This window comes from Barbus barbus (assembly GCF_936440315.1).
Source record: "Barbus barbus genome assembly, chromosome: 24".
In the NCBI taxonomy this organism is placed as follows: Eukaryota; Metazoa; Chordata; class Actinopteri; order Cypriniformes; family Cyprinidae; genus Barbus; species Barbus barbus.
In genome coordinates, this window is record NC_136752.1 from 2,274,861 (window position 1) to 2,289,046 (window position 14,186).

The 14,186-nt window shown below is 41.3% G+C and overlaps 1 protein-coding gene across 1 annotated transcript; it reads left to right on the forward strand.

The window, feature by feature from the left end:
* Positions 1–983: 983 nt before the first annotated feature.
* On the forward strand, positions 984–11,362 carry LOC306844167 (vesicular inhibitory amino acid transporter-like; the record flags this gene model as incomplete). Its single annotated transcript, XM_079376118.1, has 3 exons — positions 984–1,256; positions 8,242–8,958; positions 10,925–11,362. The coding sequence occupies 3 exons, from the start codon at positions 984–986 to the stop codon at positions 11,360–11,362; spliced, it is 1,428 nt and encodes a 475-aa protein (XP_079232244.1).
* Positions 11,363–14,186: the final 2,824 nt, after the last annotated feature.

The following is a 14,186-nucleotide window of genomic DNA, read 5'->3' on the forward strand; positions in this document are numbered from 1 at the left end:
AAAAACAATGGTTTGATATTTGTCTATTTATTTTTGTAGATTTGTTACAAAAAATAGTTTTTCTATTAAATTATAAAAATTTAATAGATTTATCCTAGACCAATGACTTGAAATGTATTGAGAATAAAGTAGAATAGACCATTTTTATAATATTTTCAAAAGAAGTATGCAGTTTTTTAAAGCTTGAAGGGCCCAGGGCCAATTCCTAGTTAGTTTATGGAAAAGAGTTACATGTAGTTCAGAATATCTTCTTTTGTGCTCCACAGATGAAAGAAAGTCACAGAGGTTTAGAATGACATAAGGGTGAGTTAAAGATGAACTAATCTAACCACACAAACTATAACTAACAGTGATGAGAAAACAGCAAAAAAGTATAAATAAAATCAGCAATCATATTATCGCATAATTTATTCACACTCAAAAACTTGTCTTTATGAGGTTGTTTGTTGAGACTGGTAGGGTATTGTTTGGAGGACCAGCATGCTGTAACATGTGTTTTTATGTATATTCAATGTAATGTACTGTTCTCAGTGTGTGTGAGAGTTAAAAATGTTGGATAAAATGTCCTTTCCTTTCTTCGGGGTGAGTAGGTATGCTCTGGAGTTTCTGGACTTCCTCTGCACCCTCTAGTGTTGGACTCACACATTTGGTCTCATTCTGACAAAATGGAAAGCAAAACCTTTTCCAAGCAAGCACACATTTTTAAGTGATTATAATGTTACAGTTCATTGCCCTGTCAGTCCTCCACACTGTTGTGTTGCTGTTGCCCAATTTAAAATGGACGCACAGCCAGTTTTTCCTCACAGGTGTGACGGCTCGGATCTGCGTTATGCGTTTGCAGTGCTCAGACTGACATCTGGCCGGACAGTATGACATTTCTGATGGATGTCAGTGAGTTTGGCTGGATTGAGACACTTCATCTGAGGTAAAGCTGTGAAAGCCAAGCAGGTCTGTGCACTCTTTCCACATTCGGTGGATGAGCAATGTCACGTTCTCAGCTTTCTTGGGTGAAGAGCCGTGCAGAGGCTCTCTGGATGAAGTGCTTGCATGCGGGCGCTGAGGAGAACCGAGGTCTGGTGGTAAGAGATGAGCTGGCTCAGACGTATGGAGACGTTTGCAGGTGTGACTCTCAGGCTGCCAGTCCTGAAAGTCCGTCTGCATTTCGCTCAGATGGTTCCTGTGAGGACGGCGCTCACAGCACACGGCCGAGAATCACAACATGGGAGGCGGGTTGGAACATCACCAATGCCATACAGGTGAGCACACACACACACCCTGTATCACACACATGCTGGGAGCACATTTTCATTTCAGTGCAAAGCTAATGTGCAGCTGGCTGCAGGTACTGTACACACAACACAGCACACGGGGATTCACTAAAACTGAATTACGCTCACTCGTAGTGTCACGTATTTGCACATGCTGTCTGTTTTGTGTTGTTTTTGCATCCGATTCAGAAAATGAGTTATGTAAACCAGATTAAAAATTAAACTGCCAAAAAAAAGTTAGGATGATGTGTTGTGGTGTGGAGGATACAGCAGACCAACTTTCTGCATGACAGCACGGCCAGCATCCAATCAGCTCTTCAGAAAATCTGCTCAGTGGCACCCCACATTTTTCATATATGTAATATCTCAATATAACAATTATATAACTTCTTTTTCAATCAGTATTTTTGACTTCTTTTACAATAAAAATATCTAACCATCACTAAAACAAGTATTTACTTGAAACAGTTATATAATGTAAGAATATTTAAGATTTAATATTTTCAGAGAATATAACAAAAATTACATTTTGTATAACAAATATATGCACGTATTTTTTCTTGTTTTTAGCATAAACCTCACAACATTTTTTCAGGAACACTTTACTCCAATTGTCAACTTCAGACATTCTACTAACTTTAAGCAGCTGCAACTACACTTTTTAGTGTGAAACTACAGTGTACTCCAGGTTAATAATTGCATTCACAGTCATTTCAAAGAGGGGCTTCTCTTGTATCTAACAGCACTCTCAGACATTTCTTAAACAAACAGCATGATACTGTGTTTTTAGAGTGTATATTTGCTATGAAGGCTCCCAGCATGCCATGCAGCGTGAATAAATCCTTTTTTTTCTTGATGGTTTTATTTGTGCTATTTGAACTTGTTCTTGGTTCACTTTTAGCAGTTTGTTTATTTTGTAATGTTGGTGAATGTTGTAAGCGTTGTTTTTATATGTTGAATGTTACCATTCATATTCTACCATATCATATTTGTCATCATTTTGACAAATGTTTTCATTCATCACACTTCTGACATGACTAGATCAGAAAGTTGAATATGAATATACAAGGTCCAAGAACCCAAGCAAACACTAATCGCTAATCACCATTATGGTGACTTCAAAACAATTCAATTCAAACAGCAGTAAACAAGTAAATTTCTCATAGTGGCACAGTTAAAGACAAACATTATCATGTGAATTCACAGTAAAACAAGAGCAGTAAGTTACAGTGATGTTAGCATCATTCTGCTGTTCATTCACTGTCATTTTTAAGAAAATGACCCAGCGTGCATTGATTTCACAGTACCTCTCTGACTACAGTCATTTATTTTAAAATAATATTCTTTAATCCTGTAAATTCCTGGCAGTTTTTTTTTTACAGTGTACAACTAGCAGTCATTAGAGTATTAATAGACTGTCTGCCTAATATATTTGCAAACACTTTATTTTGACAGTCACCAACACACTTTCTAATGACTATAGCTAACTTTGCAGTATGTCAATTTATTCTACTAACTCTAACCCTAATCTAACAGTTTACTAATGCTCTAATAAGAATTAGTTGACATTAAAGTTACTTATAAGGTGGAAAGTCGAAATCAAGTTTAACCGATATATCTAGAATTAGATTAGTATACGGTGGTTAGTGATGCATGTTTTAGTGCTGATTTGCTGCACTCAGTTGTGTAAAATTAATTCACCCCGGGGTGTTTGGGAAGTGCTGCCTGTTATGCTCTTAAATTAAAACGTTAGATAAAAGATCATCAGCCAATTTCCTAACGTCAGATTCTGCATGCTTAGAAGTGTTTGTGTGTGTTTGAATATGCCTTATTTACTTTATGGCAGCATAAATCCTTGTTTATGTGAATGACACCCCATTACCTCATCTGTTCGCTCCCATTTGAGGCTGAGGGTAATATTTAGAGCTGTTAATGATCACACAGCTCGTTATAGCTGCTTGAGCTTGTTTAATTCATCCTTCTGCTTTACTTTATAGCGTAACGTGCCTCTCTTTCCCTCTTCACCCATCTGTCTCTCACGCTCCTGTCTTACTCTCTGTGAAGCCGTCTTTCCTCTGTAGTGAGTTGTCTTGCTTACTGCTGTCTGTATAGGTAGTTTTCTTCTGAGGCAGCATTCTAGTGAACCTCATCAGCAGATGATTTGCAGATCTGTCTCAGGATAGTGTCACATGACATTTATGGTTCAGGTGATTTGATAGAAAAAAAAAGTCCAGAATTGAGTGCATATAAGCAAACATGGCAGCATGCAGGTCACAAACTTTTGTCAGTTTGAATGAGTAATACTTCAAGTAACATCTCAGAACAAACTGGTATGCCATAATTTTGAACAAATTCAGAGCAAACCCAAGGTTTGGAGTTCGAAACAGCTTGTCAAAGCAAACTTTCTGGAAAAGTTTGCTCTGGCTATTAAACACATCTGATGCAAAGCGTGGTGTGTGGCTCTAGGGCTCCGCCTTTTTTGAGTGGAAATCTCTGGTCCATTTCTTCTTTTCAGTCTGTCGAGGTCAGATGCAGTAAAAACATGAACACACTGCAGAGCTGCTTTATAGTAGAACTTTGAGTTGTAATTGATGTTAAGTTAAACTAAGCTAACAACATGTTTCCATAATGAGCATTAAAATTACATAACGCACAAATATTGGGTGAAATTGTTAATTTTTAGTTGATTTCACTTGATAATTATTGAATTAAATACATTTTTATTTTGGCAATGTTTCTGCCATGACCCCATCTGCCATCTTTTCACAGAGCTTGTCACAATGCATTCTGGGATTGCCTTAAGTGTGAAAGACACAAGCAATGTTGCCTTCGGGTTTGGCCAACGAAGCTACCATTTGGTGTAGCCATCATGTCAGAAGAGCATCTATGAAGCCTAAAAATGTGTCTCACTAGGCTCTGCACTCTCTTTCTCTCTCTGCCGTGTCTCTGTGTGTGAATGATCAGCTGTCGTCTGTTCACAAGAGATACAGCCATTAGGACCCTGAGAGGAAATGAATGCAGTGTTGTATCTTTATTCATTGTGTCTAACACAAAGCAATTTACCAACAATTACAGTCAAGATAAAATATCTGTCACTTAGCGCCTCTTTAGAGATGACTGCGACTTCATTAGTGCAGGGTGTGTGAGAGGGTGTGATTTCATTACTCCCATCTGCTGTGCGGCTGTGAGTGTGTGTTTCACACAGCTGTGTGTGTGTGTGTGTGTGTGTTTGTAACATCTCTCCTAGTCGCCTTTATATGCATGTGAGACTAGCGCCAACCCTGTATGTGCTCAGAGGTTCCTCTTCATTACTTAATGGAGTTCTCAGTTATGGTTCAAGTATCAACTTTGCCTCACGTTTCTCGTAAAATGACTTGGGAGAAGTCTGTGTGTGTAAGCCCTGTGATGGACTGACCACCCATCCAGGCTGAGACGCTGGGATAGGCTCCAGAATCCATGCAGACCTACAAGCAGTTTGGAGAATGTATGGTTGGATTTAGAAGAAGAAACAATAAAATAAATAATAGATAGATTTTATCTTTAAATTAAATTAGTGGGTAACACATTTACCTCACACTTTTAGTACAAGGAGTCCTTTCTGTGTGGAGTGTGCATGTTCTCCTCACATCAGCATGGGTTTTCGCCCCAAAGTCCAAAGACATGCAGGTTATGCTGGGCACAATTTTAGCATGATCTTGCCATCATTTTTATGCACAAAATGCATAAAATCGGAGGCAAATCGGTGCTCATTCATGCAAGTGACAATCGTGTAGTTTGTTATCAAAGACACGATCTGAGAGAAGCGCTGATGCAATCCTTACACTCCTGAAGTGTGAGATTTGTTTTGGCTGGAAACGACACTGGCGATGACCCACAGCCAATCAGAGAGCAGATACAGGGCATGGGAAAGTTTGGGGAGAGGAGTCATAATAGATCTTTGGTTGTGAAACGAAGTTTGTAGACAAGGCAGAGAGCTGTTGGTAATTGTGTAATGTGTGAGCCCCATCACTGACTTGACGATTTCATGTCAATTCATGCAATTTGATTCAAATAAAAATTATTTCTAAAGAAAAACTAAGCATGAAGGGCCACCCCAAACACAACCTTTAGTGAGGCCTAAGCTGACTGTACGAAAATGTACATTACGAAAAATTATATTGTGTTTGACACTGTTCTCATCCTCTCATGTCCATTTTTTTACGCATGAAAAACCACCCTCAAATGAAAGCAAGAGCATCCTCAGTTGAAACTGTAATAATAGGATATTGGTGACACAGATTGAACAACCTCTCCAGTGCTTATTTGTGTTTGAGCTCTGGAGAGCTTCAAAAGTTTCTATTTAAAACAAACATTGAGCAAAGTAGCCAATCACAGTTGATTTCCTGAACACCTCTGATTGCTCAATGCCTTTAAGAATTCACTGACAACTTAAAACTCTGCATCCACACGAATCCTCTCATTGTCACAAAAAGTACACAATGTAAATAAGAGATTCATTGTATAGTGTAGAAAACTTTACTGATTATAACGAAACTTTGTGAGACCGAGATAAAATAAAGTGAGTGACTGCTTTTTAGTGATTATAAGGGGAATATTATTTGCATGCCTTTTTGTCTCTAATCCATGTGGAATTTGAATAAAAGTTTATTTTTTGTACCGCTAAGAGGACCAATGGCCACATAAGTTTTGGGAGTGACATAAATCACTTATTCCTCACATAAATGCCTAATTGACTTTCGAAGTTGCAGTAATTGGCATAGTGATAGTGATAGTAAACCACAGCAATGGATGGGAAAAATGCCATTTGCAGCTGGAATTGTAAAACTTTTACAATTGCAGCCTCAAATGGCATGTTCCCCTTCAGGAACTGGAGCTGCGTCCGAAAACGCTTTAGGAACATCTTCAGCGTGACTGCACTCTGACTCGCATGTGTAATCAGTCCAATGGAAGGGCGAGGTGTCACGGGTGGCGTGACAACCAGGAAGCTTAAAAGCATGTGCGGCGGAGCCGGAGTCAGCTTTCTGTGATTCAGCAAGGGCTCTGTGTGTCTGTCACTTCAATACATGTTTTGTCAGTCTTATTTGGTGTTGTCTGTCTGCAACAACACTATGTCAAAAGCCAAAGAAAAGACAAAGCATAAGGGTGATTGCAGATCACGTTTCAGGCTGTGTGTTCCTCTACTAGGAAACTGTACGCCCTGAAGTGTAGACTCTTCATTTCATGGTGCGGAGTCCGCCAGCTTGACCCAGTCAACTGCCCGATTGGTACAGTTCTGGAGTTCCTGCAGACCCGTTTCTCCGCAGGGTTAACCCACTCCACCATTAAGGTCTACGTGGCGGCTATTGCGGCCTACCACGCTCCTCTCGGTGGTCAGTCAGTGGGCAGACACCCCCTCGTTACACGTTTCCTCCGCGGTGCGCTGAGGCTGAGACCCCCCGTATGGTCCCGTGTCCCCACATGGGACTTGGCTGTGGTGCTAGAGGCTCTTTGCAAGGCTTCCATCGAGCCCATCCAGGAGATCTCTGACCGATTCCTCACCATCAAGACTGCTTTCCTTTTGGCTATTTCCTCTCTGAAGAGAGTTGGTGATCTTCAGACCCTCTCAGTGGCCCCTGCATATCTTGACTTTGCGCCCGGCATGGCCAAAGCATTTCTGTACCCTCGAGTGGGGTATGTGCCAAAAGTTCCCTCTGTCACACCACAGCCCATCGTATTGGAGGCCTTCTGTCTTAGTAGCTTAATTGTATGTGTCCAGTGCGAGCACTGGGCACGTACGTCCACAGAGCTGCCCTGTGGAGAAAGGCGGACCAACTGCTTGTGTGCTATGGTCCCCCTAAGAGGGGTGTTCCTGCTACCAAGCAGACCCTCAGTAGGTGGATAGTGGATGCAATTAACACTGCCTATGAGTCCTATCAGCTTCCCTCGCCGATGGGAGTCAGAGCTCACTCAACTCGAGGTGTGGCGGCCTCCAAGGCCTTCCTGGCAGGTGTGTCTATGCAGGACATCTGCAACGCTGCAGGATGGTCCACACCCCTAACTTTCGTGACGTTCTACGGCCTCGACATGCGAGCTACTCCCGGCTCTGCTGTTCTCTCGTCCTAGTACACACTAGGCAGGGACTTGTCAGTCTGGCGGCGTGGGCATCTCGTTCCCAAAGCGTTTTCGGACGCAGCTCGAGATCCTGAAGGGGAACATCTCGGGTTACATATGTAAACATGGTTCCCCGAAGGGAACGAGATGCTGCGTCTCGAGGCCACATTTCTGGCATCCCTGCCAGCGCTTGCTTCATTCCTAGAAGCTGACGCTGGCACCGCAGCATGTGCTTTTAAGCTTCCTGGTCGTGACGTCACCCCGCCCGTGACGCCTCTCCCTTCCATTGGACAGATTACACATGTGATTCAGAGTGCGGTCATGCTGAAGGCATTGCCAAAGCGTTTTCGGATGCAGCGTCTCGTTCCCTACGGGAAACCATGGTTACATACGTAACCTGAGATGTTTTCCCATTCATTCCACTAAAAGTACAGTAAAAGTAATGACCCCACAACCCCCCGTAGGAGAATTTTCGCTCTGATTTGAACCGAAACTTTGACAGCCCTGAATTAATATGAATCAATTTTTATTTGCCTTCAAGCCGTCAAAACGTAAAATACTTATAAACTGCTGTGAGAGTGAGTTGGTTTGATTACATCAAATAAGAGCAATATTTAATACTCGACTTACAGAAAGACTACAAAGCTACAAAACATATGTGAATGTGGGAGATGAAAAAATAAGATGGGAAATCAGTTAATAAATTATATTAAGTTATTAAGTTATTGAGATCTCAGACTTGGAAACATTTCTGGTATCTCTTTCAAAACTAATGGAAATATGTGGGAGACTTCAGCAAGTCTTCATTTCATCTCATTGTTGTGTAGAAGTGTCATTTGAGCTATATACTTATCTCAGGTGTCTTGTTCTGTTGTTTTCTCAGGGTATCTTTGTGCTGGGTCTGCCCTACGCCCTGCTGCAGAGTGGGTACATGGGTCTGCTGTTGCTGGTGTTAGCCGCACTCATCTGTAGCTACACCGGAAAGATCCTGGTGTCCTGCCTGTACGAAGAGGACGAGAACGGCTGCTCAGTCCGAGTCAGACACACTTACGAGGACGTCGCTACTGCCTGCTGCAGACACATCTGCCCTTACATTGGGGGCAAGGTGGTGAATGCCGCGCAGGTGGTGGAACTGCTGATGACGTGCATCCTATACTTGGTTGTCAGCAGTAACCTGATGTGCCACAGCCTGTTTTTCCTGCCTCTGACCCCGGTGGCCTGCTCTGCCATCACCTTCCTCATCCTGGTGCCCTGCATGCTGATCCGTGACCTGCGGTTGGTGTCGCGTCTGAGCCTCTTCTGCTCGCTGGCTCAGTTCCTCATCACCTTCATTGTGATTGGCTACTGCCTCCATCAGTCGCCGCAGTGGGCCAGTAGGAGGCTGAGTGCAGTAGTGGTGGACTTCGATGGCTTCCAGGTTGCAGTGGGGGTAATAATCTTTAGCTACACATCACAGATCTACCTGCCTACGCTGGAGGAGAGCATGACCGACAGGCTAGACTTCAACAGCATGATAGACTGGACTCACGCTCTGGCCTGTGTACTGAAGACAGCATTCTCCGTTGTGGCATTCCTCACTTGGGGAGAGGAAACAAAAGAGGTGCACTGAACCCATACAACTGCAGCTATAGGCTGCACTTATTTACCAGTTTACAACTTCTGTACATACAGCAGAAAAAATGCATGTAAAAATGCATTTTGCTTGGTCCAGTTTTTTTTAGCACTAATGCTAATCACAATAAACAATCCACTTGTTAAGTTGTGACATATCGAAAAGTGTTTCTGGGTCCAAGCTTCTACTTTCAAGTGAGAATAATCTCACAATGTACATTACAGTCTCCAGCATACCAGACACCAATATTTTAACAATTCATAAAAGTTTGGGTGTGTGAGGCACATTTTATTATGAATGTGCGCGCTTTATTTGACGTCTTTTGGACTGTTGAACAAAAACACCCACCCACTGCAATGATAAAGCTTAGAAGAGCCAGGACAATTTTAATATAACTCTGATAGGATGCCTCTAGGATGCCTCGAGCGTGAGTAAATCACAGGCTAATTTTCATTTGGGTGAACTAAGCCTTTAATATGGGCTAGAGTGACAGGTAAACTTTGCAAGACAATAGCTATGTTTCCATTGCCCTGTTTTTATGTGCATTTTAATGTATCGCATCAGAAACGAGTGAAATGGCTATTTAAAAAAAACAATTCCCCTAATTCAGAAAAAAAATTAACACGTACTTGAGGTGGTTTTTGACTTGTGCAGAAAAGAGTTAATATAAATAATAGGAGATGGAAATGCATTTGCTGAATAAATTCTGACGTACCGAACATTAAACAAATGTAACTAATCGGCTGTCTCTGCAATGGTGTCTTTCCGTTTTTTTATTTACTGTTGGTTACTAGGGTACTAATACCACCATCATCCACTCAAGCAGCTTGATGGAAACGCACCTGATTTTGAACAAACTTTTAAACGATTTGCTTCACTTTTGGAACCCAGCTAGTGGCTTTCCAGGTGCAGGAATGGAGACTCCTGCCCTACGTAGTGGATGGGCCAAACATGTTAAATCTAACTTGAAACGCCATTCCTTCAAAAGCAAAAAGTAAAATGAATCCATGTAGTAAAAAATGCTAAATGTTCAACACTAAAACTGGCCATCTAAATTGCAGAGTGAGTGCACATCTTGTGGGACACAACTAGAGTTTTATTACTGATGTGACTTCAAAAGTGGTTCACCTAATGAGAATTTAAGATTTTAAATTGAGGATTAAATCTGATTTATACAATTTCTGGGACTATTTTAGCTTCATCCTAGCTCAAATTTCCTTTGTGTCCAAGATGGCCCAGTGGGTAGCTCTGTTTCCTTACAGCAAGAAGGTCCTCAGGTTTGAGTCCTGGCTAAGACAGGAGTTTTTCTGTGTGGATCTTGCATGTTCTCCCAGTGTCCCCCAGTGGATTGGATACACAAAATTGGACATAGTTGTGAGTGTGAATCTGTCCCAGCACTGGGGATGCTTACAGTTCTGGGTTGGGTCAAGAAGGGCATTCAGTGTAAAACCAAACTTGAGAAAAGTTTGCTTTGTATTAAGGGCATACCCAGACAGAAATAAAAATCCTGACATTATTCCTATGTTCCCTAGATTTATTTGACAAATGATGAACACATGACTATGGGTCCTATTTTTCATGGTTAGGTGTAGGGTTGGGGTTAGGCTTACTTAGGAACACAGGACCCTGGGAACATAAGCTCCCTTCTTTCTACTGTAGAACACAAAAGGCGATATTTAGCAACATATCCAAACTGCTTTTTCCACACTATGGCAGTGAATGTTAGCCATAGCCATGCCACAGTCATTTCTTTCTGGGTGAACTATGCATTTTTACATTTGTGCATTTAGCAGATGCTTTTATCCCGAGCGACTTTCATTACATTTAAGGTAGAGATTTGACATTTTACCAGTTCTTGCGCTCCCTGAGAATTGAACCCATGAGCTTGGCATTACTAGCACTCTACTGTTTGAGCTACATGAACCTTAAATTTATTTATTTATTTTATTCTTAGGTGATAACAGATAACCTGCCCACCGCTTTGCGGATGGTGGTGAACCTGTGTCTGCTGGCAAAGGCTCTCCTCTCGTACCCTCTTCCGTTCTACGCCGCTGCAGAAATACTGCAAGCGGGCATCCTGAAGCTCAACCCGTCCGCAGAAGGGTCTGAGCGGTGGATGCTGCTCCTGCGCGGATCTCTCCTCCTCCTCGCCCTCATCATGGCGCTGTACGTGCCTCATTTCTCCCTCCTCATGGGCCTCACGGGCAGCGTGACAGGTGCGGCCATGACGCTTCTGCTCCCAGCGCTCTTCCACCTGCAGCTGAAATGGGCTCAGCTGGACGTTAGCCGCAGGGTGCTGGACCTACTGATATTACTGCTGGGCTGTTTCTGCAGCGTCTCCGGGGTTATATGTTCCATCAAAGGAATGATAACAGCCTTTGAATACAAATAGATAACAAATCATGCTCTCTGTCTGTGAGTCTGCGTTTCCGTTTGCTCTGGTTGGTGGTGTTTGGTTGTTAATAAAGTTAAACGGAGCTGTGTCTGGAGGTTAATGAGCCTGCTTTGCTTCTTTCCACAAATCTGACTGTGAAATGTTATCTAGCGTCGAGTGTTGTAGTCATAATTCACCATGTTCATTGCTCAGGCACTTACCAAGCCAATCATGCATGAAAAGCACACGAGATCCTGTTCTACAGTGTGTTTATTATTCCCTCGTTGTCTCTGGAGTGCAGTAAACAACTTTTGACAGTCAGTTAACTTCATGTAAAAAACAAATCATAAACATACTGCTAGCAACTAATAGGCTATTCAATTATGAGCTTCTGAAACAGCACTTTTTCATAACTGCCTCAGTTTGTGTGTTTCTCTCTATGCGTTGATGAGGATATCATTATGAAAATAGATCTGCTCCTGCAGGACAAACAACAAGGTCAAACAGTCTGTCGTGATCAAGAGTCTTCAAGTCTTTATCAGTGACCAGTTCTTCAGTTCTCAATCAAAACCTCTTTAAGTAATGTATACACGTACATACAGCTGTAGAGCTACGGGTGAATGTTACCCAGCAGCCCATGTGGCCTACGTGACATCTGCGCATAAAGAAAGTTGATAATATATACAGCATGAACTTTCATAACATGTCTGGCCTCACAGGCTCTGATTCAATACGATTTTTCAGATACTTCTTTACATTACTTAAATTTGACAACAAATTTAAGTTATATAAAAGGTTTGGTGGGAACATTGTTTTGATATGTTTCTAAAATGTTGAAATGTCCAGTTTTCTTTATGTGATTAAAACTTTACCTAAAGTTTACAAAAGCATTTTTTATGTTCTGCTAATTGTATTTTTCCTAACATTTATGTAACGTTTGTGAATGTTGTGAGAAAGTTTCCTGTTAGCTGGGTATAGTCCACTGTAGTGTGCATAGTTTTTACATCCTCTTTACATCCATTTTTACATCTCCTTTCATCTGCACTCAAACACAGTCCACACATCTGACCCATCAAGCCAAACTATGACATTGTTGCCATAAAAATAAGTTGCTCAAGGAAGCTATCACCTCTGTTCATAGTAAGATATGGTCACACAGAGAAGGGAAAGCCACACAGCGCAAACACTCCAATCTCATTCACATATATGCATACACTCTTAAAATAAAAGGTGCTATATTGCACTAAAACTGGTTCTTTGGGTCGGAATCATAGGGGAACCACTTTTGGTGCTGTATAGTATCAAATCTAAGTGCTTCAGTGGTTCTTCAGCGGTTCTTTGGGGTGATTAAGGTGCTATATAGCACCACTGCCGTACAAAGAGTCTGTTAAGCTCCTTTAAAGGTTCTTTCTACGGCAGTGGTGCTATATAGCACCTTAATCACCCCAAACTTCACAGCACCTTTGTCAAATGGTGCTATATAGCACCAAAAGTGGTTCCCCTATGATTACGAGCCAAGAACCACTTTTTGTGCTATATAGCATCATTTTTTTAGAGTGTTGACGGATAAACAACCACTCGAGAACCAGTGACATTTGGCACCATGTCAAACCTGTCATGATAAGAATATCTAAATGCGTGAAAGCGATTTGAGCCCAAGACCAGAGAGTAATAGTGATTTTTTTATGTTTGATAAATTAGACAGTTACTCCAGCACTGACAAAATCCTCACGTCTGCTATGGAGGTTCTAAAAATAAAACTTTCAAAAATATATATTCTTTAAATTAGACTTAAAAGGGGAAGTGTGCCATTTCTATACCACCAAACAGGACACTCTCACTGTCTTCCATTGTTCAACAAACAGACTCCATTGGATGAGTCAGTGTTGCTGTGTTGTGAACATTAAATAAATCAATGTTTTTACCATAGCCTTACACTAAAAATATATAAAACAATTTAATATCCCTTGCTTCTCTCTTGATACTGAACTCCAGTTAGAAAAAGGAAACTATGCCTTCAAGGAAAATGACAGGCTGTGACTACAAAAATGAAATGGGACATTTTGGAGAAGGTGTGTGATGAAATCTACAAGCATAAGTCTTAGCCCAGCAGTGGAGACTTTTGTGAAGTATCAGCGGCACGAGTCCAAAAGCACCTCCGCTTGGCAGAACAGAGATCTTTTAACAGTTGCTGTGGATGGACACAGAGACTTCAAATGAAGATGGGAAACCTTATGCACACTTGCCAGTCCTTGGATGCTGTCAATTGCAGTCAATTCCCTGAAAAACAAAGCTATACAGATGATGGGTTTTCAGCTAAAAATGTGGAACGACCTGAATGTGGTGCGGCCAATCATACTGTATGCTATCCTTTCCAACTGGAGAGACAGCAGAGCATCCTCAAATGCAGAGCTGGTACTTTTTAAGGTGGTGAAAAAAAAGAAAAGAAAAAAACACACAGACAAAGGTGGAGCAGTCCATGAGAGACTATGAACACCATTAAATAACCAATACAAATTATATATGACCCTGGACCACAAAACCAGTCTTAAGTCGCTGGGGTATTTTTGTAGCAATAGCCAAAAATACATTGTATGGGTAAAAAATTTTCAATTTTTCTTTTATGCCAAAAATCATTAGGATATTAAGTAAAGATCATGTTCCATGAAGATATTTAGTAAATTTCTTACCCTAAATATATCAGAACTTCATTTTTGATTAGTAATATGCATTAAGAACTTCATTTGAACAACTTTAAAGGAGATTTTCTCAATATTTAGATTTTTTTGCACCCTCAGATTCCAGATTTTCAAAAAGTTGCATCTCAGCCTAATATTGTACT